This window comes from Melopsittacus undulatus, chromosome 7 (genome assembly GCF_012275295.1).
Source record: "Melopsittacus undulatus isolate bMelUnd1 chromosome 7, bMelUnd1.mat.Z, whole genome shotgun sequence".
In the NCBI taxonomy this organism is placed as follows: Eukaryota; Metazoa; Chordata; class Aves; order Psittaciformes; family Psittaculidae; genus Melopsittacus; species Melopsittacus undulatus.
In genome coordinates this window covers 25,080,063-25,104,481 of record NC_047533.1, presented here as the reverse complement: position 1 = coordinate 25,104,481, position 24,419 = coordinate 25,080,063, and the positions used below count along the sequence as shown (strand labels likewise).

General features: G+C 41.9%; 1 protein-coding gene across 4 annotated transcripts in view; it reads right to left on the bottom strand.

Annotated features, from left to right (window-relative positions):
• LIMCH1 (LIM and calponin homology domains 1) overlaps positions 1-24,419 on the bottom strand; it is a 182,399-nt gene that overhangs the window by 4,750 nt on the left and 153,230 nt on the right. For 2 of the 4 annotated variants that reach the window (XM_031048955.2, XM_031048954.2), the window contains 13 exons: positions 21,654-21,747; positions 19,078-19,250; positions 18,281-18,386; positions 15,995-16,023; positions 14,907-14,990; positions 13,212-13,304; positions 12,083-12,187; positions 10,611-10,732; positions 9,668-9,795; positions 7,791-7,914; positions 6,357-6,434; positions 4,244-4,352; positions 3,229-3,331 (listed from right to left, as the gene is read on the bottom strand). In XM_031048955.2, the coding sequence (XP_030904815.1) occupies positions 3,229-3,331; positions 4,244-4,352; positions 6,357-6,434; positions 7,791-7,914; positions 9,668-9,795; positions 10,611-10,732; positions 12,083-12,187; positions 13,212-13,304; positions 14,907-14,990; positions 15,995-16,023; positions 18,281-18,386; positions 19,078-19,250; positions 21,654-21,747 (1,348 nt within the window). Of the gene's footprint in view, positions 1-3,228; positions 3,332-4,243; positions 4,353-6,347; positions 6,435-7,790; positions 7,915-9,667; positions 9,796-10,610; positions 10,733-12,082; positions 12,188-13,211; positions 13,305-14,906; positions 14,991-15,994; positions 16,024-18,280; positions 18,387-19,077; positions 19,251-21,653; positions 21,748-24,419 lie in introns of all 4 variants that reach the window. The other 2 variants (XM_031048952.2, XM_031048953.2) reach the window with 2 other exon arrangements.

Genomic DNA, 24,419 nt, shown 5'->3' with positions numbered 1-24,419 from the left:
TTTTCTACTCATAGATTTCTACTCCCACTGCTTCTGAGGGAGAAGAGCAGAGACAGGAAGTGAAGAGAGCTCTGTATCTCCACTTAGCAGTTAGGACTGTAGTCAGTGAATATACTGAATAGTTACAAGTACCAGCAATCCAGATCCACAGGGCAACTTAAACGCATTTACGCCAATGCCCACAGCATAGGCAACAGGAGGAGCTGGAAGCCATTGTGCAGCAAGGAGCTCATCACCATCACAGAAACGTGGTAGAATGGTTTACATGATTAGAGTGCTGCAATGCATGGCTACAAGCCCTTCGGAAGGGACAGGCAATGAAAACTGGTGGTGCGGTTATGTTGCTACCCAAGCAGATACTCTGATAGGAGTCTGTTGTAGACCACCTATCCAGGCTGAAGCTACAGATGAAGTGTTCTTCAAACAACTGGGACAAGTTTCATGGTCATTTTCCCTTTTTCTTGTGGGGGACTTCAGCCTACCAGGTGTCTGCTGGAAGTATAATACAGCAGAGAAAAAACAATCTGGGAGGTTCTTGGAGGGTGTGGAAGATAATTTCCTAACCCAGATTGCTAGTGAGCCAACTAGGGGAGATGTCTGGCTAGATTTGCTGTTCACAAATAGCAAATGATGCTTGGAGGCCATCTTGGGCAAAGTGATCATCAAATGATTGAATTTTCAGCCCTTAGAGAACTCAGAAGAAGGTCAGGAAAACCTCCACCTTAGACTTCTGGAGGGCTGACTTTGACCTGTTTAGGATTCTGGTTGGCAGAATTCCTTGGGAAACATTACTGAAAGACGAATGGGTCCAGAAAGGCTGGACACTCTTCAAGAATGAAATCCTTAAGGTGCAGGAGCAGGCAGTCTCTATGTGCCAAAAATCAAACCGGCAGGGAGGAAGACCAGCCTAGCTGAACAGCAAGATAGCGCTTGAACTCAGGAAAAGAGCAGAGCATTTATCACCTGTGGAAAAAGCGACTGTCACTCTACAAGAAGTACAAGGATGTTGTGCGGTTATGCAGAGAGAAAGTTGGAAAGGTGAAGGCACAGCTGGAACTAAATCTGGCCACTGCCATAAAAGACAGCAAAAAGTACTTTTACAAATACATCACCAGTGAAAGGAGGGCTAAGGAGAACATACATCCTGTACCAGGTACTAGGAGAAACCTAGTGACTAAGGCTGAGGAGAAGGCTGAGGTACTTAATGCTGCCTTTGCTTCAATCTTCAATAGTTACACCAGCTATCCTCAGGATACTCAGTTCCCTGAGCTGGGTGTCAGAGATGGGGAGCTGATTGAAGTCCCCCTAACTCAGGAAGAAATGGTTAGCGACCTCCTGTTCCACTTGGACATACTCAAGTCTATGGGGCTGGATGGGTTACCCAAAAGTGGTGAAGGAGCTGGCAGAGGAGCTTGCTAAGCCACTCTCCATCATTTCTCAGCAGTCCTGGTCTAGTGGGCAGGCCTCAGAGGGCCGAAGGTTGGCCAACGTGATACCTCCCTACAGAAAGGGCAGGAAGAAATACCCTGGAAATTAAAGACCTGTCAGCCTGAGCTCAGGGCCAGAGAAGGTAATGGAGCAGATGACCCTAAGTGAGATCATAAAGCACATGAGGGAAAATGAAGGCCCAGTCAGCATGGGTTCATGAAGTTCATGGGTTCTTCCACAGTAAAGTGACCCACCTGGTTAATGAGGGAGTGGCTGTGGACATTGTCTATGTGGACTTTAGTAAAGCATTTGACACTGTCTCCCACAGCATTCTCCTGGAGACACTGCTTGCTCATGGCTTATGGCCTGGATGGGTGTATTTTTCACTGGGTAGGAAACTGGCTGGATGGCAGAGCCCAAAGAGTGATGATAAATGGTGTCACATCTAGTTGGCAACCGGTCACTAGTGGTATCCCTCAGGGCTCAGTGTTAGGGCCAGTGTTGTTTAACATCCTCATTGATGATCTAGATGAGGGGATTGAGGGCACTCAGTAAATTTGCAGGCAACACCAGGTTGGGCAGGAGTGTTGAGCTGCTGAAAGATAGGGAGGCTCTGCAGAGGGGTCTGGACAGGCTGGATCAATGGGCTGTGGCCAGTGGTATGAGGTTCAACAAGGCAAAGTGCTGGGTCCTGCACTTGGGCCACAACAACCCCATGCAATGCTATAAGCTTGCGGAAGAGAGGCTGGAAAGCTGCTTGGTGTAAGAGGACCTGGAGGTGCTGACTGATGGCCACTGAACATGAGCTAACTTGTGCCCAGGCAGCCAAGAAGGCCAGTGGCATCCTGGCCTGTATCAGCAATAGTGTGGCCAGCAGGGAAAGGGCAGTGATCATCCCCCTGTACTGGGCACTGGTGAGGCTGCACCTTGAATCCTGTGTTTAGTTCTGGGCCCCTCACTACAAGAAAGACATTGAGGTGCTAGAGCAGGTCCAGAGAAGGACAACAAAGCTGGTGAAGGCTCTAGAGCACAAGTTTAATGAGGAACAGCTGAGGGAACTGGGGCTGTTTAGCCTGGAGAAGTCTCAGGGGTAACTGTATAATTTTCTACAACTACCTGAAAGGAGGTTGTGGTTGGTCTCTTCTCCCAAGTAACAAGTGATAGGACAAGAGGTAATGGCCTCAAGCTGTGCCAGGGGAGATTTAGATTAGATTTTAGGAAAAATTTCTTAATCGAAAGGATGCTCAGGCATTGGAACAGGCTGCCAGGGAAGCTGTGGAATCACTGTCCCTGGAAGTGTTCAAAAACCATGTAGATGAGGACCTTAGTGACATAGTTTGGTGGGTGGTCTTGGCAGTCCTGGGGTAATGGTTTGACTTGATGGTCTTAAAGGTCTTTTCCAAACTAATTGGCTCTATGATTCTGATTCTACGATTCCTCCCATTGTTTTTTTCCTACATCTTACTCATTTCCACAGAGTAGAAGCAGCATGAGCACTGCCCATCTCATATCACTGGTGACACTGGTGGCATGCAGTATGTGTGCACAGTGTAGTTTATATTTATGCACAGAAACAGCTTTTAAGTCTATTATTGCTGAGCAGAGATCCTCTGGGCAAGATTTAATGGGCTAGGAAGTATTTTTTGATACAAGACGATTAAAATGGCACAGGAAGATTCCCCTTACCGTGATGAAACTATGCCTGAGTGGCAAAGCCAAGAGGAGACAAACCCATCAGTTAAAATCATGGCAACAGTAATGTTAAAGTTCATTGTCCTTCAGATAGGATTTGGTACTTACTTCTGGATCGGATATAACAATCATTGCAGTTAAGAAGACCATTTCTAATCCTGACATCTGTTCCACTTGCTGCATCTCCCAGCTGTCCCTTGCAAATGCCACACTGTCAATTGAAGAACAGAGAAAGTAAGAGAGACCATGCCCTACTGTTTGTCACAACTCTTTCCAAATTTTTACTTTCATTTCAATAGTTCTTGGAACAGTAAAAAACCCCTAAACCCCCAGAACCCAGCCCGTACTCCTGGAGAGCACTGCACATCAGTTTAAGAGCTTTTTTAGAACCAGGGGTATTTAAGACTGGATTTCAGCAGTCTCCACTTATACAAAATTCTACTGATTTTAAGGGATATCTGATTTTAACATTGCATTCTGGAGCCAGCCTGCTCGTGACGGACAAATCTCAGAGAAGCCAGAGGTTTAGTTTGAGTAAATGTCTAAAACCAAAAAAAGGCTTCACAAATGTCCAGTACCAACTGGTCCAGAAATAGTGGAAATGGTCACTTTCTGAGTTCCCTAGAAGACACTACCCTGAGTCATTTCTAGACTGAAATACTTAAGAATAGTCAAGAAGAATTCCTGATGAGAACTTTGGTGAAAACCAGAATACATCACCCATTCCATAGTCAAAGCTTTTCAACCATGGGTCAGATAAAAGGTAGCTTTGGGACTGCCCATATTTTTTTGGGAAAAAAAATAAATTACAAGGTAACTAGTGTTGTATTTAAAACCCAGTGAGTACACAAGGGAAGTTTTACTTCCCTCTGTGAGCAAGCTAGATTTGCTTGATAAATGACGTGTTTTATTCCAATTAGTATGTCTGACAGCATAATAACACATTAGCTGCATAACTTCCACTTCTCTACAAACAAACACACACACACACAAACACACATAACAAACAAGCAATCCTTTGGTCCTCTCATTTTCCATTTCACATCTGCACCCCTGAATATACTGTCTCATCACACCGTGCATGACTTGAGATTTTTCTTAATAAAACAAACAAGAGACATACCCTGAAGCACTGAATATGGAAATAAAGACCAAGTGTTTCAATAATCATAGCAGCTCCTTTTCCAAGAGGAAGCCCACAGGTAGAACAAAGCTTCTTTCCGCTGACAGACCTAGAAGTCAAACATGACTTTAAGAAAACAAAACAGCAACTGCTGCTAAAATGTAGCCAAATGTTTGCACAGGTTGTGTAAAGGGACAGGATGGGAGGAAGGAGCACTGGGGGGCTTCACATAAATAAACATTGACCCTTCAGCCATGGTGCTGAATCAGCCTGCGTATCTGCTTTGCACGCTAGCAAGCAGAAGTCTTAACATGCTTGAACGCACAGCAGCTCAGACCCATTTCCCTCCAAGTCTGCTGTGCTAGATCAAGGAGATGCAAGCCTCTTAACAGAGGCCTGGAACCATGCCCGTGGATTGTGCAGACCTACTCAATGTCACAGCAATCAAAGCAGATATTCACACAAATTAACTGAGTTAGACTTTCAGCCTGGAATTTTTTCAGTTTGTTTGCAGATGGGTTTGCTTACTTCAGCCAGAAGGCAGGGAGGCTGCTCTCGCACCCAAACAAACTGGTGAAGTCAACAGCAGCAGAATCACTGCAGTAGCATACACCAGGCACTAGCCTCTTGGTACCTAATTTTATTCTATGCTGCTGCAGCTGCATGCTTGTCAGTGTTACACCTACTTACGAGTAAAGCTGAAATTATACCTCCATCTGCAATGCAAAAATGCTTTAACTCTCTCCTTAAACTTCAGTCCTGTCTATGTGTTTCTAGTAAAACAGCTGTTTAATGACAGCTGTGTGAGATATCAGGGCCCCAGGAATAACTGGTACCCTTCTTCATGATGGTTTTAATAGCAGTGCAGGTGTATGCTTCTGTGTTTCATGCTCTTGCCTTTCCATCTGTCGCCAGCCTGCCAGAACTGATGTTTGCCTAGTGAGATGAACCTGAGACCAAAGGGATACCTTATGATCATGTGTCATCCATGCTTTTTTCAGCCAGGGATGAAAGCCTCTGCACTACTTAAATCTACCTTTGTTTTCACTTTTTCTCCACTATCGGAGTTATTATAAGAAGTTAGTGTCAAATGAAACAATAAAGTGCTTTAGGAAATTTTTTAGAGAAGTTTTCTGAAGTTGTAGTGGAACAATGAATTACATCCCTCAATTGCTTCAAAACTAAAATTCATTTCAGGAAAAGATCTTGGGAAAGGGTCTTACATCAGAATATAGCTGCTAAATAATATGAAAGAGCTACCATAACTAGCTACATGTAGCTAGAAATTATTTGAAATCCCACCAAACCTGCAGCTACAATTATCAAAACAGAAGAAATAGTTCACATAAAAAAATCCCAATAGTTCCATATCATGGCATCAGAAGGAGGGCTTTGCCATGAAATGTGAGGAGAAATGTTACTTAAATAGAAAAAAAAAAGCTACATTTTCTGTGTTGTATTACTTTATTTAATAAGCCAGCTGATGTTAATATACCCCAAATTGTCAGTGAGTCCATCAGGCTACAGTTAACATTTATTTAGAGTTGGTACACATATCTCACTGAAAGCTTCACAGCTCGTTGCTTGAGAGAATCAAATCTCTAGGAGGAGATTAGGTTGAATGCAGACAAATTAAAGAACCAGCAAAAATGCAAAATGTATTTTAACTTTGGAAATTAAGGAAAGAATTTCTTTCTAAATCAGCACGTGTTGAAATATGACAATGTCTAGGACATACCTTAATCCTAAGCATGTGACTATTTAAAATGAAGACAACATCCTTTGGCTCAAGTGCTCTGAACTCATACTTAACTGCTTACTTTGACTGGGGCTTATATTATCCCATTTCAATTACATTGAAATTTCAACGATCAAGCAGAGTCCTACAGCTGCTTTCTGGACTGTGTTATTTGAAAACATAACAATATTGCTGAGGCAGGCAAGAAATACAGGACAGGGAGCTACATGTTTATTCCATGGACAGTTATGAATTGCAGCATTTAAAAGAATTAATAGTGCATCCACATAATACTAATGTGATTTACACCGCAGCAGTTCGGCAGTGACTACAAGATATATTCAGTCTGCAAAATTCCTTATTGACCTTTTGTACCTGTTGGGTGACTGACTCAGAGCAGCAGGAGAGGAGGGAGATTGTGGCCCAGATCGGAAGTTCTCATGACAGCCTGCCCTAAAATACAGGAGAGAATATGCATTACTACAGCCACAGAACATTCAAAAACAAGTTTTGCATGAAAAAATTCTAGACAGGGTGTTTCAGGATTGCCAGCTCTAAAGATTTTATCTGAGGAAAAAAGGTATATATTTGCTGTGCATTGCTATTTTCATACAATGAAAAACAGCACACATTTTCTGGTTTTGAGTCTTGGTCTGCTTGCTATTGCTCAGTCAGGTAACTCACAAGGCAATCAGCCACGTGCAGACTCCTACCCACCTATCAACCCAACATAGCCGGTGTTGAACCATGGTGAAGGAGTGTTAAGCCAAGGCACACCTTGCACTCTCTGCTGGCCAGGGGATGTGCTCAGAAGCACCCTGGTAGAGCAGATGAAGGTTTGTTGGTGGAAGGTCTGTGCCCTTCAGTGAGTAAAAAGGAAGCTATGAGCACCAAAAAGTGGTTTATTACTGTTTGTATCCATTTTACCCTGCAAGAATTTGTTGAGAAAACTATGTATATTTTTTTGTTACTAGAAATCATAGGATTGATTAAACATCTCACTGCTCAAAGCTATTTACAGATTAAATAACAATTTTTCTCAAACAAGGTTTGTTATGAGAAATAGGTAATCAAATCTCAAGCTACATTAGTTTTGACTGGATACAAGCTTCATGGAGGTAACACATATTGCAGACTGTGTTCATATATATCCTAGAGAAAACAGATGTTCCTTTCTCACTACATAGATATACTTTCTGCAAACATTAGGCAAGCAAAACCATTGTTTACTGAAATAACTGGTGTTACCTTTTAGTAATATTTACTGAAAACCACAAGGCAAAGCATTAGAGAAGAAAAGAACCTCACCAAAATTTGCAGTAGAAAGAAAATACTAATCTCTATGTATCTTCTTCTTAAAAAATAGAAAACAGCAATCAATGTGTGTTTGGAAGCTGGGGAATGAAGCTCTTGGATACCAACTTCAAAGAGGCAGACTTCACGTGATGTTCCCACCCTGATATTTAGCCACTTCCTAGCTGTAAATGTTTGTCTTGGACACTTAAAACAAATGAATAACACAAATACTTATGGAGATGACTGTTTAAAGAGCTAAGGAGAAAGAAGGCAGAGAGTAGCAAGCATGTGTTGTGATCTCTCAGGAAATCAGTTACTGGGATATCTGTAATGAGGAACAAAGTGGCTAAGTATTAGCAGTCTTGGTGGGAAAGCCAGGAATCAAAGTTGTCTTCACACTGCAGGACTACCCATGAAAATTAACTGACAAAGAATGCTGAGTTGTAATATAAGGGAGCACAGAGCAGGCAGAACATCTCAGTCTCTGCAACAACCTTTATTTTATGTTCTCACCTCCTCGATTCCCCTGCAGAGCTCAGCTGTTGTCCTGCACTCTGGCCCAAGAATGGTCTCTGCCGAATGTCCTCTGCGCGATGCGGGGACTGCTTTGTCAGCAACTGCTGATTCCAGGAGTTATCTACAATGGGAGGTGGGGAAATCTCAATAATTGAGACTATATAGTTTTCTCAATACTTACAGATATCACACCATAAAGGAGACAAGAGATATACTGTTACTTACAAATAAATTCTCAGAAACCCCACACAAAGTCAGAGAGAGGCTCTGCTGCTCCATAAAACCTCTATGAAACTGCATCCCCTTGCACCACCTTCACAACATGACCTACCCTTCTGCTGAATCTCAGTTTCTGAAGGGGGAAAAGGAGAGGTCAAACAGCTGTCCACAAATAGCACTTGGGAAAATAAAGTATTTCTGTTGTAGGAAGGAAGCACGGGAGAGACTGAAAGTTCAGTGATGCCTGGAAATCTAAACTTATCAGTAGCAAGAATTAAGATGAACATGTTGTAGAGCCGACTGACAAACAGCAATTCCCTTGCAATTTCCTTCTGCGTTACAGATGGTTGCGCAAGGCTCAGTGACAATAACAGGTTCCCAGCACTATGCAATGATCTGTGTGATGCTCAGGCAGCCAACCATCCCATCTTTGGGACAGAGAACACCAGCTGGATCCTTTCAGATGAATTCCGTGGCTCACAGGCTGGGGAGGACCCTCACCCTGCTATGCACCAACCAGCTGGTTTAGAGGAGAAAAACTTTACTGGGGCCTATGAAAGGGCTGTTACCTATTTTTGATATCAAGACAATTAAACTGTAGTCCTGACTATTTAAGGACTTAAGGAGAGAGTGAGGATGTGATGCTGTAATGGGCTAGAAAGGAGCTGTCAGAATACTTTTAGGGGACAGTGTTGTTGAGGACAACCTAGAAACCCCCTAATTAGGAGGAGTTAAAAACTGACAAACCTTTTTTTGTTTTAAGTTTGCTTAATCAGTATTACAAAACCACAAGGATGGATTGCTGGGCAGTATCTTCTGCTTCTTTTCATTTAAGCAACTTTTATCAAAGCACTTAGATTACAATAAAATCAAGGCAGGGAAGGCAAACCTGCTAATGTTAAACTGGGTATGCATCTGGAACAAGAAACAACATTGAAACCTTTTCTATCCATACACATTTCATTTTTAAAAATCATCAGTTTTTATGCTAGCATGAAAACAAAAATTAGATTTCAAAATCTACATCTGCTTTCTGTCTTCAGTCCTACCTACTTTCCACTGTTCACTTACATTAGATAATGATGCTAGATTAATGAATTTGCCTTCTTTTAGGGTGATCCTGTTGACAGCAATGTTTTGGGGAAAATCCCTAATTCAAAAAACCATCAATACTTACAGAAACTTTAAAAAAATCTGTTACTTTTAAATGTCATTAGACATTCTAATGACAAAATTGAGACAGGCGCTACTTTAGGCTTAGCTTGAAAAGGTTACACATCACAGGTAGTAATTTTCACTGGACTGAAAAGGACATAAAGAATCGAATTAGCTATCAAAACACAAAATAAATGTTATAAATATGCTGCCCCAAGATAAATCCTGTATCTATATTAGATTGTGTGAAAGATGGAAGATAACTATGTTTAACTACTACTGTGAACATGTGGGCCTATAAATGATATTCCTACATGCCACTGGAACACCCATCTCTGATAAAAACAAGGTTTTAAATTTCACCTTAACATATTTATCTTTGCTAACAGACATTCAAATTTTTAAGATATATGCGTCCTGTCAACTTCCAAAATTCTGTAAGTTAGATTTCTGAAAGATTTCTCTCTGGAAAAGAACACATGCATATGAAAACTACTGACCCTCACCCTGAGTCAACGGCAGATTCAGCCTGGCAGGTGAGCTGCGCTCCATCACCGGCACCTGATGCTCTGGTTCGCCTCCTTTCAAGATACCCATCTCTGGCTGTCCTGTGAGCACTTTATTTCCACTGCCAATAAAAATGAGCCACATTGTACAAATAAAGCCAGGAAAAAAATCCACCTAGTATATAATGTCAGAATTAGACTTTTGAATATCAGTCTATTTTTTGCAAAAAGATTTTTGTTGTATCAGCAATGACAAAGTGTAAGGCCAGATGTAATGAATTAACAAGTTTGTCTCCACATATGCCAAGTCTTCCTTCTTGCCTTATACACTGGGATGTACTAGTAATCATTCTGTATTTGTGGAAAATGGCTTCTTTGCCAGAGAAACAGCTTTTCTCAGTGTTCTTTATGCAGCGTTCACCATCATCAGATGCTTCTCTGATTCTATGATTCTCGTCTTTGCGAAAGTTGCTATTAGCAGTTGGGCAAAGACCAGGACCTGGAACACTGTCTGGCAAGTTTGTGTACAGCACTTCTGAGACAGCCAGGCAATCTCCAACAAACTCTCAATGAAAGCACCTACTGCACCTACCTTATTCCTCCGAATTGCTTGTGAACCTTGTACACAAGACACCACACAGTGACATACAGATACGTCTGTGCTATCTAAGCTCTGATCCGGTTGATATGACAGCCTCTTGGCAAAGCCATATACTCAAAGCGCAAGCCTTCTAATGTGCTCAATTAGTTCTGCACATATTCTGCAAATATGTGTAAGACAGCACCAAGTCAATATTGAAGGGGACATATTATACCTATCACCAGGCCACCAGATGCTGATGCTCCAGCATCAATCATAGGCAGATGTAACATCTCAGAAGTCTATATATGAACACAAAGCTTCACAGGCTAAGAAATACTTAGGCTTGATCCATACCTCCTCTTTTGTTGCCAGAGTTCATTTTCCTTGCTTTTCAGAGATGGCATACTGTCCTGCTCCCAGAGCAGCTTTTTCTGTCTTGTAGCTTCCTCTGGAGAGTTGTTTGAATCAGCTGAGTTCTAGAAGACAGTAGGGGAGGGAACAAGTAGCTTCCCTTAAATTTGACATCAGTACCCACATGGGAAAAGTATGGGCTGTCCCCACATATATTGTGTTGACACACCTTATTATCATAAAGAACATCTCACATTATACAGTGGAAACATTTGACGGTAGTAAGGCTAACTTAGGATTTAACAATGACTTAACTGAAACAATCAGCTAATTGGACTAAACTAAGTATTAAAGAAAAAAGTTAGGGACAGATCAATTATGAATGGTGTTCAGGATGACAAGAAAAAACTTCACGACATAGTTTTGGCAGAAATCCTTGAATGACTTTGAGAGTCTTGACACCTTCCATTGGACTTGGGAGGACTTTGTGAGGGACCTCAGCTTGTAGCCTTTGCCTGAGGGGGCGAAGTATTACTCACATGCACTGAGCATCCTCAAATGACAATGCTAGTACTGCTTCCATAATGGTACTGCAGTGTGTCATACCTGACTGGTGGATCTTGAGAAAGGCACAACATGAGATTCTTCACTTTTGGGTGCAGGTACTGCCCTGAACGTGGCATGATCATCTCCACCCAAGAAGCTACTGCCACACAGCCATGTGAAAAATGGGTCATGGCTGATGCCCCTGCACAGGAATGAGTGATGAGAGGGGCAGGAAGGGTGAGAGGATAACCAGATGGTACCTTACTCCTAATCCTGAAGTGGAATGGAGAAAGGTAGATGACTTCTTGGGTGTGGGTGCCTTAGGCAGGAGAAAATCATGTCTGGGAATCCCACATTTACTGTACTGATCTCACCGGGGGTGTAATTTTCTGATCTCTATTGAAAACTTCTTTAACTAGATGCTAGATGCATTGAGTCAAATATTTTGTGCTGCATAAGTAAATAAAATAATCAGAATGTGAACATCCCTCTGTTTTGCTACTTTTTAAGAGGGATGGTGAGAGAGGGGAGAAAAAGTGGGGAGGCAGGATTCAGTCTCATCTCTTACACTTAAGATTTTGGATGCAGGCAGCCCCCTTCAGATTTTATTGGCTTTGAGAAGGTAGTTAAACCAAACAGAAACAGGTGGCTGTTTTTCACAGCACCAGTTAAAGAACAGAAGCAGCTGCAAAGAGAAAGTATCACCCTTTGCTCTAGTACAGAATGGGATAGTTGCAGTTTGCTTGGTAGTATGGCTCTTTGGTTGTGAAAACATACAAGCTAGAGCACTCTAAGGTATCATTAGTTATGGAAGAGATCCAGGGAATATTCTTGCTGTTCACAGACTTTGTTAGCCTTTAGTGAAGAATAAAGCTTTGCACTAAAGATTGCTTAGTCCTGATTGTCCTACTACTCCACGAGAAACTCACCGGTGTCTTGTTTCCTTCAGTAGTAGAGGAACAAGAGGAGAGGAGATCAGCAGAGTTTGAAGAAACAATGAATGGAACTACAGTGTCCTCAATTATCTTACGTTCCTAAAAAAAGAGCATCAGGAGAGAGTGGGGTTAAAAATACAGAATGTCAACTATGAGCTTGAGAAGCAGAAGCATACAGTTTGGCTATGTGCAATATTTAGATGGCTAGGTAAGGACCTGTGGTGCCAAGAGTACATGTCAGTTTTTAATTCTTTAAGGTTTTGCACTCCCTTTCCTTTCACTATTACCAACTGGAAAGAATGTTCCACTTGGGAAGGCACCACTGTTTCTCGTAACAGCAGCCTACTAGATTTCATACAAAAGGATGAAATTACACTTGGCACATGAGAAACTTATTCTGAAAGCTGAAAGAATTTTCTTGTTCAGATCACAATACAGACCTCAAACATGGATGATAAGACATCAATTTGCATAATGCACAACTGAAGCCTTGGGTGATATGGTTTAGTGTGATGTGTCCCTGCCCATGGCAGGGGGGTTGGAACCAGATGATCTTAAGGTCCTTTCCAACCCTAACTATTCTATGATTCTATGAGTCTATTAATATTGCCCAGTTTTCTGCAATAATGACCCACATACAACAGAAGAATCCCACTATCTTCTGTATTGTTAATATTCTAGAATTGCAAGCTTTGAACATTCCATGTGGATTTTTTTTTTCTTTTAAAAACCAGGTTCAGGTTACAAAATATCTACATGATGAAGCCCAAGGCAGACAACAATTTCATCTGGAGTTCCACCAAGTCCAGGCTATGCCAGAACGCACACAGCTCCGTCTCCGGAGGGAAGCCTGAGCATGCCTAGACACAACCATACTGACTCACCCAGACTCGCATAGCAATTACACACCTCCACCTATGCGGGGGTTCTGAGGATACCTGTCTAAATATTTAAGTATTTTCCCTCAGCACCTATGGTAGTGTTTAAGAGAAACAATCCTGAGAATTCGGCCTTGAGAAGGTTTTTCATTAATTAATCTAGCTATGGGATTCTTTTAGTTATGTAAGTGGGTGTATTTAAGTACAAAATACGTCAATAAACAAAGCTCCTTTGAGCCTTATACCTCCTCATAGTATTTCCGCTCCTCCTCTTCCACTTCTCTCTGGGCCTTTTCCCATTCCTCTTTCAGCTTGTCCTGCTCTTTCTGATACTTCTCCTGTAAGAGGATACAAATACAGGTAAATTCGTAACATTCTGTATTAGGAGTAAATTCTGTAGTACTCCACAGTGAAAATGAAACTGAGAGCAATTTAATCAGAAATAGAAGGAAACAGGGAGATAAAACTTTGATACATCCATGGGTGTCAAAAAAACTTCTTTTCCTCCTCTCCCCACTTGTTTCTAGCTTCAAACCAGAAGGAGCTTTTAACATATCAGAAGAAGTTTAATTTGTTAGAAGTCTTTAAATCTTTGGTCGGATATGAAATTTATGCTCAACAATTTCAATAATTCCTTATTATACAGTATTAAGAGTTCCAAAACACTCCCCAAAATATGTAGGCATGGATTTTACACTAAAAACTTCAGCAAAGTAGCATATAAACAAGCAGATTTTGCAGATACTGGTACTAATTTAAGAGGGATACCAGTACAATTTCATGAATGATGAACACCTGTGCAAGTCTAAAAGATGAATGAATAATGTGTAAAGGTCTGAAGAGGGTAAGCTTATAATTATCCAAGTAGCTTGTTTTTCTCCTTGATGGAATTATTTCCTGAGAATTCTTTTCACACAGTTCTCTATGAAAAAATGATGTCAAAGACATCTTTAAAATTGTTTGACAGAACTGGTTTGAATATGGGGAAGAACACTGACTTCCATATCCCTTTTACAGCAGTTCCAACGTCTGTGCAAATCAGAAACCACTTCTGCCTAATCCAGAGGAGATGTGTTTACTATTGAGAGAACACCCACGTGTACCAGAAAAATAATTATGTGAATTTTACACCATTTTAAGAGAAAACAATCATATTAGCTAAAAACAAATAATCTCAGGAAAGCAGTAAAGACACACAGAGTAATTCTTAGAAGATAAAAGATTCCATTTTATATTCTCCATCATTTGGCAGTTGTTTGCTCTTCTGTTACATGGAGGAAAGATATGATTTACTTGGGACCAAACCTAATCACAGTTTCAAAAGATACTATTGACCAGCAGAGAAATACAAGTTCTTGGGGCCACTGCATTTCTTCCAACTAGGACACAAAGCCAGAGCTCTTACAGCTTACTCTACCACTAAGCAAAACCAGTGTTTGTTTTGAGGAGGCTTCCCCCTCTCACAAAAATAACCCAAACCCTTTGTATCTGAATTTAGCTTGGTGTTTTCCAAGAAGAACCTGTGAACAAAACAGCAGTCTACAAAAAACTATGAAGACAATAATTTTAAAGACAAGTTGCATAGGTGTCAGGGTCAAAAAATTGCCAGTCTTGAGAAAGAGGTTTCAAATTAATGAAGAGTCTTGCAGTCTATGCTCAATATATTTTAAATATAGTTGAGATCAACATTTGATGTAACTCCGTGCTGAAATGCAGAACTAAAGTCCTTTTGGTCTTTCCATGGAAGTGGGAAAGGGAGACCTAAGAGTGTCCAAACCACAGACAACATGCATGCATGCTCATTTTATCACTCATCTGCCACAAAATTTGTTCAGTTTCCACAGAGGATGTGGAAAACATTACATGAATTTCCCAACTTTCGTCCAAAAGTACAATTCAACAGCTGAACCACAGTGGAATATATGGAGTTTCTTTCCTACCTGAAGCAAACGTTCTTGCTCATGCTGCCACCTTTCCTGGCGCTTTCGCTCTTCTTCTGGATCCCAGGACCAAAAATTTAAACGCTTGAGTGGAGAAAACACAAGCCATTACACTTTGACACTGCATTTCACAAGGCTACCAGAGAAAGCTGCACTTCCCTTGCCTACCCCTGGCAATGATGTTAGAATGGGAAACTGAGAACTACATAATGGTTCTCTCAGTTAGTAGAAAATATTCTTAGTGTCACTGACACTTGGGATTGCCCACAGGTGTCCAGATGATAAAATAATAATTTGGTTTGCAAAGAAAAGCTTGAGAAACTTCAACTGAAGAGAAAAAAAGGAAAAAGATCTGAAAGAAACTTCTAAGCGGTTCTTAACAGAGATTCCTGCAGGTACTCAAATTTAAAGAAAATACCTATTTTGCTTCTATCTAACTTGCACAACATGCAAAGCAATGTGTGATTGTAAAAATTATTCTCTCATTTCATATGGCTGCCAGCACAAGAGCCTATAGCCTTGTTTTAAATTTTTGTCTATAATGAAATAAAATCTCAGGCTTCACTAAGGGTCCCCTTACATGCTACATGTTTAAATTTCTTATAATCAAGTGCAGTTTTAGACACTTGATGTCATATCCCTTTCCACTAAATAGCTGTATTTAAATCTAATAGGAAGAGATGATGTCTATTTTTATATGACAAATAGTATATGAAATACTGTGTACTTCAGAGTAGCATTTGTGGTGAGGATTTTTTTCATTGAGGCTACAGTAGAATTGTGGTCTCCTCAGCTTTCTATAAAACAGAGTAGATAATTTAGTGTTACATATTGTTTTGAGATTACGAAGCTTTAATGGCTCCAGCAGCCAAGTACTGTACACCTACCACTCTCTCCAGATAAGAGGAGAATGCACAAATTCCAGATTCAGATCATGTCTTGATTTGGGTTGTATTTTTAACCTCTCATTTACATGAGAAAAAAAAATCATTCTGATTTGGGGATATCACAAGACATTTTATATAAAAAATTTACTTTTGCTAAACACATGTCTCTAAACTAAACAATGATGCAAAAGAGGTACTCACATTTGATTTGTCACCACTATCAGAATCAGCTATTAAAACAAAATACAAAGAGGAAAGGTTAAATTTAAGATAGCAAAATATGCTTAGCCTGAATTTAAAGCTACAGTGTGTGTCTGTATAAAAAAGCTTCATGTTAGTTTCCTATTTGCTCTCACAACAAAATGCAAGGATGAATCACAAGCAAATCAACTAGAAAAAGAGATTACACCCATCACCCACAAAACTACTTTTTATCTGGGTTTAGAGGAGCACGATACTAACTAACGTCAGGTTCTACTGTACTACTAGCTAATGCAATCTACTTCTGCCCACAGATGTTAGGAGTGTTTGGACACTGAGTGTTACCTACCTTGATCTACTTTTCCCTTCATGATTCAGTGCAAGGAAGGAAAAAGCATAGCAAAGCTAAAAGGGTGGGACTACACTATTCAAGAGCCACAGTTACAAAAAGAACCATTGCCGTTTTCTATCCAAATATCTGAAAATTAGGTTGATTTAAAGAAATTAAGGAAAAGCTATTTATAGCAAGTGATTTCATTTGGGTGCCTGAAACCAGAGCATCACATCAATGTGCAGCCCAACAGCTCTTTGTCAACTGTGCACCAGGAATAGATACTTTCTACAAAAGCGAGAGGTAGAAGAAGTCCCCATGATCATCAGCTTTCACCCCAGCCCCACGTCCGAAGACACCTACGGCTGGAGGCAGCAGAAGGGCTCAAGCTGGTCTTAGCGCCACATTTACCTGACTGTGAGAAAAACTGTGAGCGCCGCCAGTTGTTGCGAACCCTAAGTGGAACCACGGCCCCGCGGGGCGGCTCTGCAGGCAACGGCACCGGGACAAAACAAGAAATACAGTGTGGTCAAAAGGCGATGATGGACTCTTAGACCCACCTCAGCCAGAAGAGGCTGAGGAAACTGGGGCTGTTGAGCCTGGAGAAGAGAAGGCTGCGTGGAGACCTCATAGCAGCCTTCCAGTATCTGAAGGGGGCCTACAGGGATGCTGGAGAGGGGGAGTGCTCAAGGGCAGGCTGGATGGGGCCTTGGGCAACCTGATCTAGCAGAAGATGTTCCTGTCTATGGCAGGGGGGTTGGAACTGGATGACCCTAAGTTCCTTTCTAACCCTAACTATTCTATGATTCTATGATTCTGACTACAGTAACTTGGGCCGTTTACAACGGAGCTGCAGATCACACAGATTGCCTGTATTAAAGTGCCACTTCTATAACGTGGCACCTAACCTTACATGAGAGCTCTAGCACACTAATGCTAGTCAAGGTTGGCCACCCATTCAAGTCTTTTCATGGTACTCACATTCATTCCTACTGCAGATACAAGTTTTAAAGGGGTGTGTGATATTTTCAGCGCTGTATGTGCTGTGAACACTAGAGAGCAGCCAAGGTTTGCAGCATCACTGAAAATCAGGCAAGAGACCTTCAATCTCTTACTTGATGTTTGGATTGATTCGTGCCTAAGACGATATTGTTCTTCAAGCCTGTTTGGGGAGCACCTCCTGACTTAAAACAAGTGATTTCTTTTCAGACCCTTTCTTTTCAGACAATTCTTTTTTTCACAGTGGATCACCTTCAGTAGTTTTAATCTTGAAAACACCAGGATAATCGGTATATAACCTATACATGAACTATGAACCTAAAAAATCCTGTGGGGGAAGAAAACTTCAGATGATTTTTCTCTCTCTTTCTTTCATAATACCTCCTACATATATGCATCTCTAAAATAAATATAATATCAAATTATTAAACATTATCAGTCTCAAGAAAAGGTTTGTGATGAAGGCAAAAAAGAAGTTCTGCTTTACAAGAACTCATGATGGGTACAGGCCAAATTCAGGGATGTGGTCAGATATGTGTATTGTTTATCTATGGAAAGGAACTCCACATAAGCAGCTGAGTGTAGCATTTATCTCTATAAATTTTTATTGTGACATAAGCCAATTACTAAGCCTTTTTCATCTATGAGCAGCAGTACTAATAAAATGTAATATTCATTGACATAACTCAGCTTTTACTGTTAGGCCAAGTAAATTCAAAATAGGGCTCCCCCTCCTCCCCTCTGCTGTGTCACTATTCTGCTGTTGTGTTTAAGGGGAACAGTCAGAAGAGTCTTGCATTACAGAAGCCACACTACCAATATCAGTCAGATGCAACTGGAAAATACCATTTCAGCTCCAAAACCTTCTAGGTCATTGATTAGGCACTTCTCCCTGAACACCACATGCATGCATACAGTTACTGTCCAGCTGAGTTCTTCAAATGCTTTTTGCTCACCTTGTAGACCAGAATTCTGCAGAGTAACTTGGCTGGTCTCAGGTAGTTTCTTTAAAAATGGTAGTACTACGCTCCCTTCTTGTTCCAGCACTTTTGGTTTCATCACCTGTTCAGATATTTGGGAGCAGAAAACAGCATTAAAATCAGCAGGTTCAATCAAAGGTTAATTTAATCCCTTTCTTCTTATTTTCTGAATCAACACCATCAAAAGACGAAGCTTATTTCTCAAGAATTACACCATATAGTTGCATTACAGAAGTCCTGGAAACAATTGATAGCTGCTTGTTGTTGTCATTCACATTGTGTTGCACACCAAAGTCAATTCTAAACCAGGACCAACATCTAATTCACCTGACAGAGGAGCATGGTTGTGGCTATTTGCTAGCTCTGCCACAGCCTGCACTTCTTTAGCACCTCAAAAGGACTAAGAGGGTAAGGTCCACTGTCTATACCTTCTGGATACTTGGCCCTCTCTGACACGTGGTGGGACTGGGGTTTGCAGGTCAAATTCTTGTTTCTTCTGTCAATTTACAGGTTCAAATGCTACAAGCTGACACTGGGGAGTTCCTTTGGAGGGGGAACTTTCTGATGACCATAGAATTTAGAACAGAAGCTATCCTCCAGGATCATACCCTGGCAGACTGTTTCGAATGAACTCCTGAAGTGACATTATATAAAGAAAAATACCAACTTGCACAATAAATATTTCTGTGTGAGAATTTCCTTCTTTTTGGTTTTTCTTTTTTTTTTTTTTTTTGTTTTGTTTTCCACTGCCCCTTTTTCTTGACCACACGTACCTCTGGTGTAGCAGGGAGTTCTGCTTCCTTCTGCTGCTCCATTTCAGGTTTCTTCACATTTTCCTCACTTGAAGCAGCTTCCTCTGAAGGGGCAGGACTGGGAAGAAATTCTAATCTCTTCACAACAGGGCTGGCACAAGCTGCAGTTGACTTGAATTGCTTTTGATCTAAAACTAAGCCACACATTCAAGAGATAATATTGTGAGGCTACGATATTTTTTTTCAAATAAAATGTAGAAATATTTCTTACAATCCGATTTCTCACTGGATATACTGTGAGCCCATTTACTGAACACTTTGAAAAAATAATCTTCTTTCTTAGACACAAGCAAAATTAATCTCTCAGAGCAGACAAGACTGTAAAAGTGAAATTCACCTGACAAAACCTAGGTGCTTACACTTGACTTGGGCATCATGGGACACCCTTTCATGGTCAACAGAGAGGCTTTTCTTGAGGAAGAGTCATGCAAACTATTTCAGACAGTCCTCTTTGGCTGAGATGAGCTGTAATCTAAAATGTGCCTATTGAAGTAGAGTTCTCTTTACTGAAGTTGTGTGATGAATCCTATCCTAAGATGTTACCCAGACATGTAACTATACCACAGTCAGCATGGTCTCACTTGTCAGCACTGGAGGATATTTCAGTTTGCCTATTTTCACTAAACCACACCAGTCAAGCATCAGATAACAAACTCTGCTAACAGGAAGCCTGGGACTGGAATAATCTAGTTGTCATTCAGTTCTTAAAAAAACCCAACAGGTTGATGCTGGTTTACAGAAGGGACCAGAAGCACAATGGCCTACAGATGAGGACTTACAGCTAAACTACTATCAGCTGATACCACCACTGGAAGCAGACCAGCTGCCAGCATCCCAGGCAGTACACATGAACCCAGGCATCTTTCTAACCTCCTATATAGCAGAATCTCAGCTTCAGATCCTGTCTCCTCTCTAACCATGGCAGCAGTGGCAGCTTCTGAATGTACCTCTTTGACAGGCTGGGAGGGTGAGCTAAGAAAGAGATGTACCCCAAGGCATCACTAAGAACCTGCACACAAGCAGAGACAAGAGCTGTGCCTGCTGCTGGGCAGATGTGCACTGCTTTGGAGCAGTTCCCACACCATTAGTGGCACAGGGATCACAGCATGGAAGTATTTGGCTTTTACTGAACAACAGAGGAGAATGCTTATTCTACAAGAAGGTCACAGTTTGGACCATATCTATCTCTCCAAAGCAGACATAATGAAAACCCATGTTCCTTTACCATTTCAATTTTTGCAATTCTATCTCAGTTTTCCTTGCCAGCCAGTATTAAGCTTTACTACCAGTACTCAATATTTAGCATTTCTCACAGGTGTGGAGGCTGACACAAGGCACCTTTGTGGTCTGTAGACACATATCACCAGCTCATCACTGCTGACTCTTGAGAGGAGAATTTGGTTGGTTCACCACAAGATTGCAGCTTCTACATTACCTGCCAGGTGCAAATCAAGACTGTTAACCTCTGTGTTTTGGCATCTAGAGCCAAAGTAATTAAGTCAGCTAACGAGCCCTTGCTAAGAGCCCTTCAGTGTTTACAGCACATCAAGAGAAGGCTGGATATCATTCTAATATTGGGGGAATGGTACCCCATTGATGTGTGAAGGCAAAGCTCAATTGTTTAAGTCACATTTATTCTCAACAAATAGGAGCATTATACTTATGTATCAATTACAGCCAGAGATCTCATTTAAATACCTATTTCAAATAGTATTTCTTACTTACCCATACCAAGCTGAACTTTGGTAGACTCATTTTAAAAAATGAAAAACAAAAAAAGACCATGAACTTAGTATGATAGCAGGGGGTAGATAAATGTCTACTTAAGGGTAGCATTTCAGACAAACTCTTTTGAGGAAAACAGCTTCAGATTTTACCAGCAAATTCCTTTCACCAGATTAGGAATCATGCATAAAGGCTTTAAAGCAGAAAATCAGGAGTGTGCTCAATACTGTCCATTTAAAGCCCCTCTGAGGATTGAAATGCCTCTTCTTATTCTCCTTCTACATTTCTTAATGCCTTGGGGGAAGAGGGGGGAAATGTTAAACAGAAGCTATTACTGACTGATAGTTTCTGCCATGACTGCTTTCTGGTTACAGCATGCTGCAGCACCAGCTTCCCACTCACACAAACAGCAAAGCAGACAACGTTTGTCCCAAACAATATGCAATGAGGTGTGTTATTTCAGCCCTGGAATGACAGAGCAGCCCAGGCTGGAAGGAACATTGAAAGGTCACCCAGTCCCAACTTTCAGGGGAAAGGGAGCCTAGATGAGACTGCTTAGCACCCTATTCAGTTGCATCTTGAAAACCTCTATCATGGGACTCTACCACGTCCCTCAGGAGGTTGTTGCAGTGAACAATCGTTCTTACAATAAAATTTTATTTCTTATGTTGAGATTTCTGACAACTTTTGCATTTTCTAACAAACACTTGGTGCTGCTGCAGATGCACTTATCAGACTGTGCCACGGCATGGGCCTGACCTCACCCGTATTAGTAGGCAAGGGCAGGGGCAAGGGCAGCAGCTATCACGTACCTGGGGATGGGCACGCCAGGCTCCCGGGTCCTGCACTTCCAGGGCTGGCCTCAACCAGCAGGCTGGCGGCTGGGGCTCCTTCCACCGGGGAGGACTGCAGAGAACAGTACAGTAGAAACATAGTGAGTATACTGGAAATAAGTGTTAATTCCTCAAGGCAGTACTTGCTGCTTCTTTGCGATGTATTTTAGCCAGACTGGTTTAGAGCTCAGCAGGGAGCTGGGGAGCACATTTCGGAGCAGTATGTACCGCTTGGGTGCTGAATCACTGGGCTTTAATCTTTTCAAACAGCTCATCAGCTGCCATTAATGTGGTTGGTTTGGAATAGCTCCTACAGGCTTTTAAAACTGTAGGATATCTTGGATTGTGTTAGCTGGAGATAAGCATACATTTCACCCCTAATTTCCTCTTCCAGAATGAGACAAAAATGTATGCATTAGTGAATACATAGCACATACTAGGGTTTGAAAAGTGGAAAAGTAATTAAATATTTCCTTTATTTCATGGTTGTCTAAACAATCTGTTATCTGAAGGGGAAAGCCATAGTCAGTATTAAAGGTAATGACATACTTGAAATACTGTTAAGAGAGGACTGAAAAAATACGGTGAGACCATATCAAGCCAATAATACAAATGCCTTTGAAAAGCCAGCTTCCTGACCCAGCGCAAGGCTGTTCCAGAGCTAAAACCACACTGTCAAAACAAGTGTACCACTTCAGCTGATCTATTTAGCAGCTTTCACCATACATCCGCTTTCCCAGCAGGCAAATCAAGAAAAATCTGCAGCAAACCCATCAGCCACAGCACAGTGCTGCTAATGCATGAGAGATCTAGAAAATGGCACAGTCAACAGAGGAAAACAAAAAAAAACCAAACTACTTTTAGAAATCAAGAGTAACCTATTTCAGAAGCAGTCTATTGTAGACTCGCTTTCCTGTCCTGTCCTCCTCCCACCTCTCCATCTTATTTAAAGCTGCAAGGGAGGAAACCTGATGAAATTCTCTTTTCTGGGGGGCGGATTCAGACCTCCACCTTCTGCATGGATCTTATTTCCCATCCCTGCAGACCCACATGAGCCTACAGTCCCTCATTTACTCGTGCCTCAGGGGAAGCAGGCCCAGGCTCTCACAGCTCAGTCAATGTGGATGTCTGCTGGGAGTACCAACAGGACAATGCCTGTGGACACACTTTGGCTCCAGAGAGCTTTGGTCTTGGCAGAGCTCAGCAATCCCTGCCTCTCCTCTCTGGAGGGAGGCATACTCTGGAGAGAGGGTCAGGGGACATGTCTGGGAAGATGGACTGTGAGGAAATGGTGGCAACTGATGTGGGGCTGCGGCCAGGGGCAGTGACCTGGGCAAGCCCAGCAAGCAGTGAGCAGTGCCAGGAACAGGAGTCCTGCCAAGGTTTGTGCCGCCACCTCACAGCAGGACAGGCGCCAGATCACAGCCGTGAGGCTCTACAGGTGGCAGTGCATCTCCTCCACTGCTGGGGCTGGCTGCCCACCATCCTCCCTACTGCCTGGAGCTTCCCACTGCACCCTCACCTCTGCCCACCCTCACCTCTGCCCCGTGCAAGGAGCAGGGACATCCCTGCACCTGCCTAAAAGTGTATCTCAAGGTTGACAAGGCAGACAGTGAAATATGTGCTCCAAAAAGGCAGCATGGAAAGTCTGAGGACTTCCTCCACCTGTAAGCATGCCTGTACCAAGAGCAAACAAGGCATGAAGCATCCCTGCCATGTGTAACATGCTCCAAAGAGGAATGATAACTGGAGATGAGACACAGGCTAAAGAATAGGTCCCAGAGAAATGCTTCAGAGACTCTGAGTCCTGTGCCCCAGAGATTTGCCTCTTGGCATTCTGTGGCTCTTTTCTCCTGTATAACCCACCTTGCCCTTCCCAGCCCATCTTGATACCAGCCTGTTTCAGTGAGAGCTTTCTCACTGGAAGCCCCCGCAGAAGAACGCTGCAACTAAAGAAAATTCCTCCTTCAGCCCCAGTTCTGGCTCCAATACAGCAGCAGCCAGGGTAAAAGCTACTGGAAACCCTTCCCAACCTTGCTCAGTGAAGAACTAAGTATTTCCGTCCTCCAGGAGGCCAGTGAGGGCAGCATAATAGGCTGCCCAGGTAAGTAGTACCATCTCTGCCCTTGGATGTTTTCAAGACTCGAATGATCAAGCCTGTTACAACCCAGTCTGACCTCATGCCTGATCCTGTTTGAGAAGAAGGCTCAGCTAGAGATCTACAACCTGAATTATTCTGTCATTCCACAACCTACAAACCTCCGTTAAACCTAAACAAATGGCTATTATCGAGAGCTCAGAACTTGCCCTAAGCAAGGTAGATTTTAAGTGGAAAAGCAAGAGGCACCTACTCAACAGCTCTACCCACTGCTTCAAAGCATAACCCTTTCCAATTTCTATTATGCATGTTCATATTTCTCTTATTTTTGGTAAAGCAATGAAATCCACCCTCCATTCTCAAAAAGCAACTTTCCAAGAAGATTTTTAAGAAAAAAAAAGGATTTAAAAAAATAGAGGAAAAATTCAGCTTTAATTTCAATTTCAGAGTCTTTAAAGCTATAAACAGTAACAAACTGGGTATGATACAAAAAGTGTTTAACAGGGTTACCTATGCCCAGGGAAATAAGATGCTGGTGGCAGCTGGAGCTGGGGAAAGAGCACAGCCACACTTGGCCCCTCCGGGGGTTTAAGAGGCTCAGTGAATCCACAAACATGATGCACTTTTATCACCTCTGGGTCTAGAGT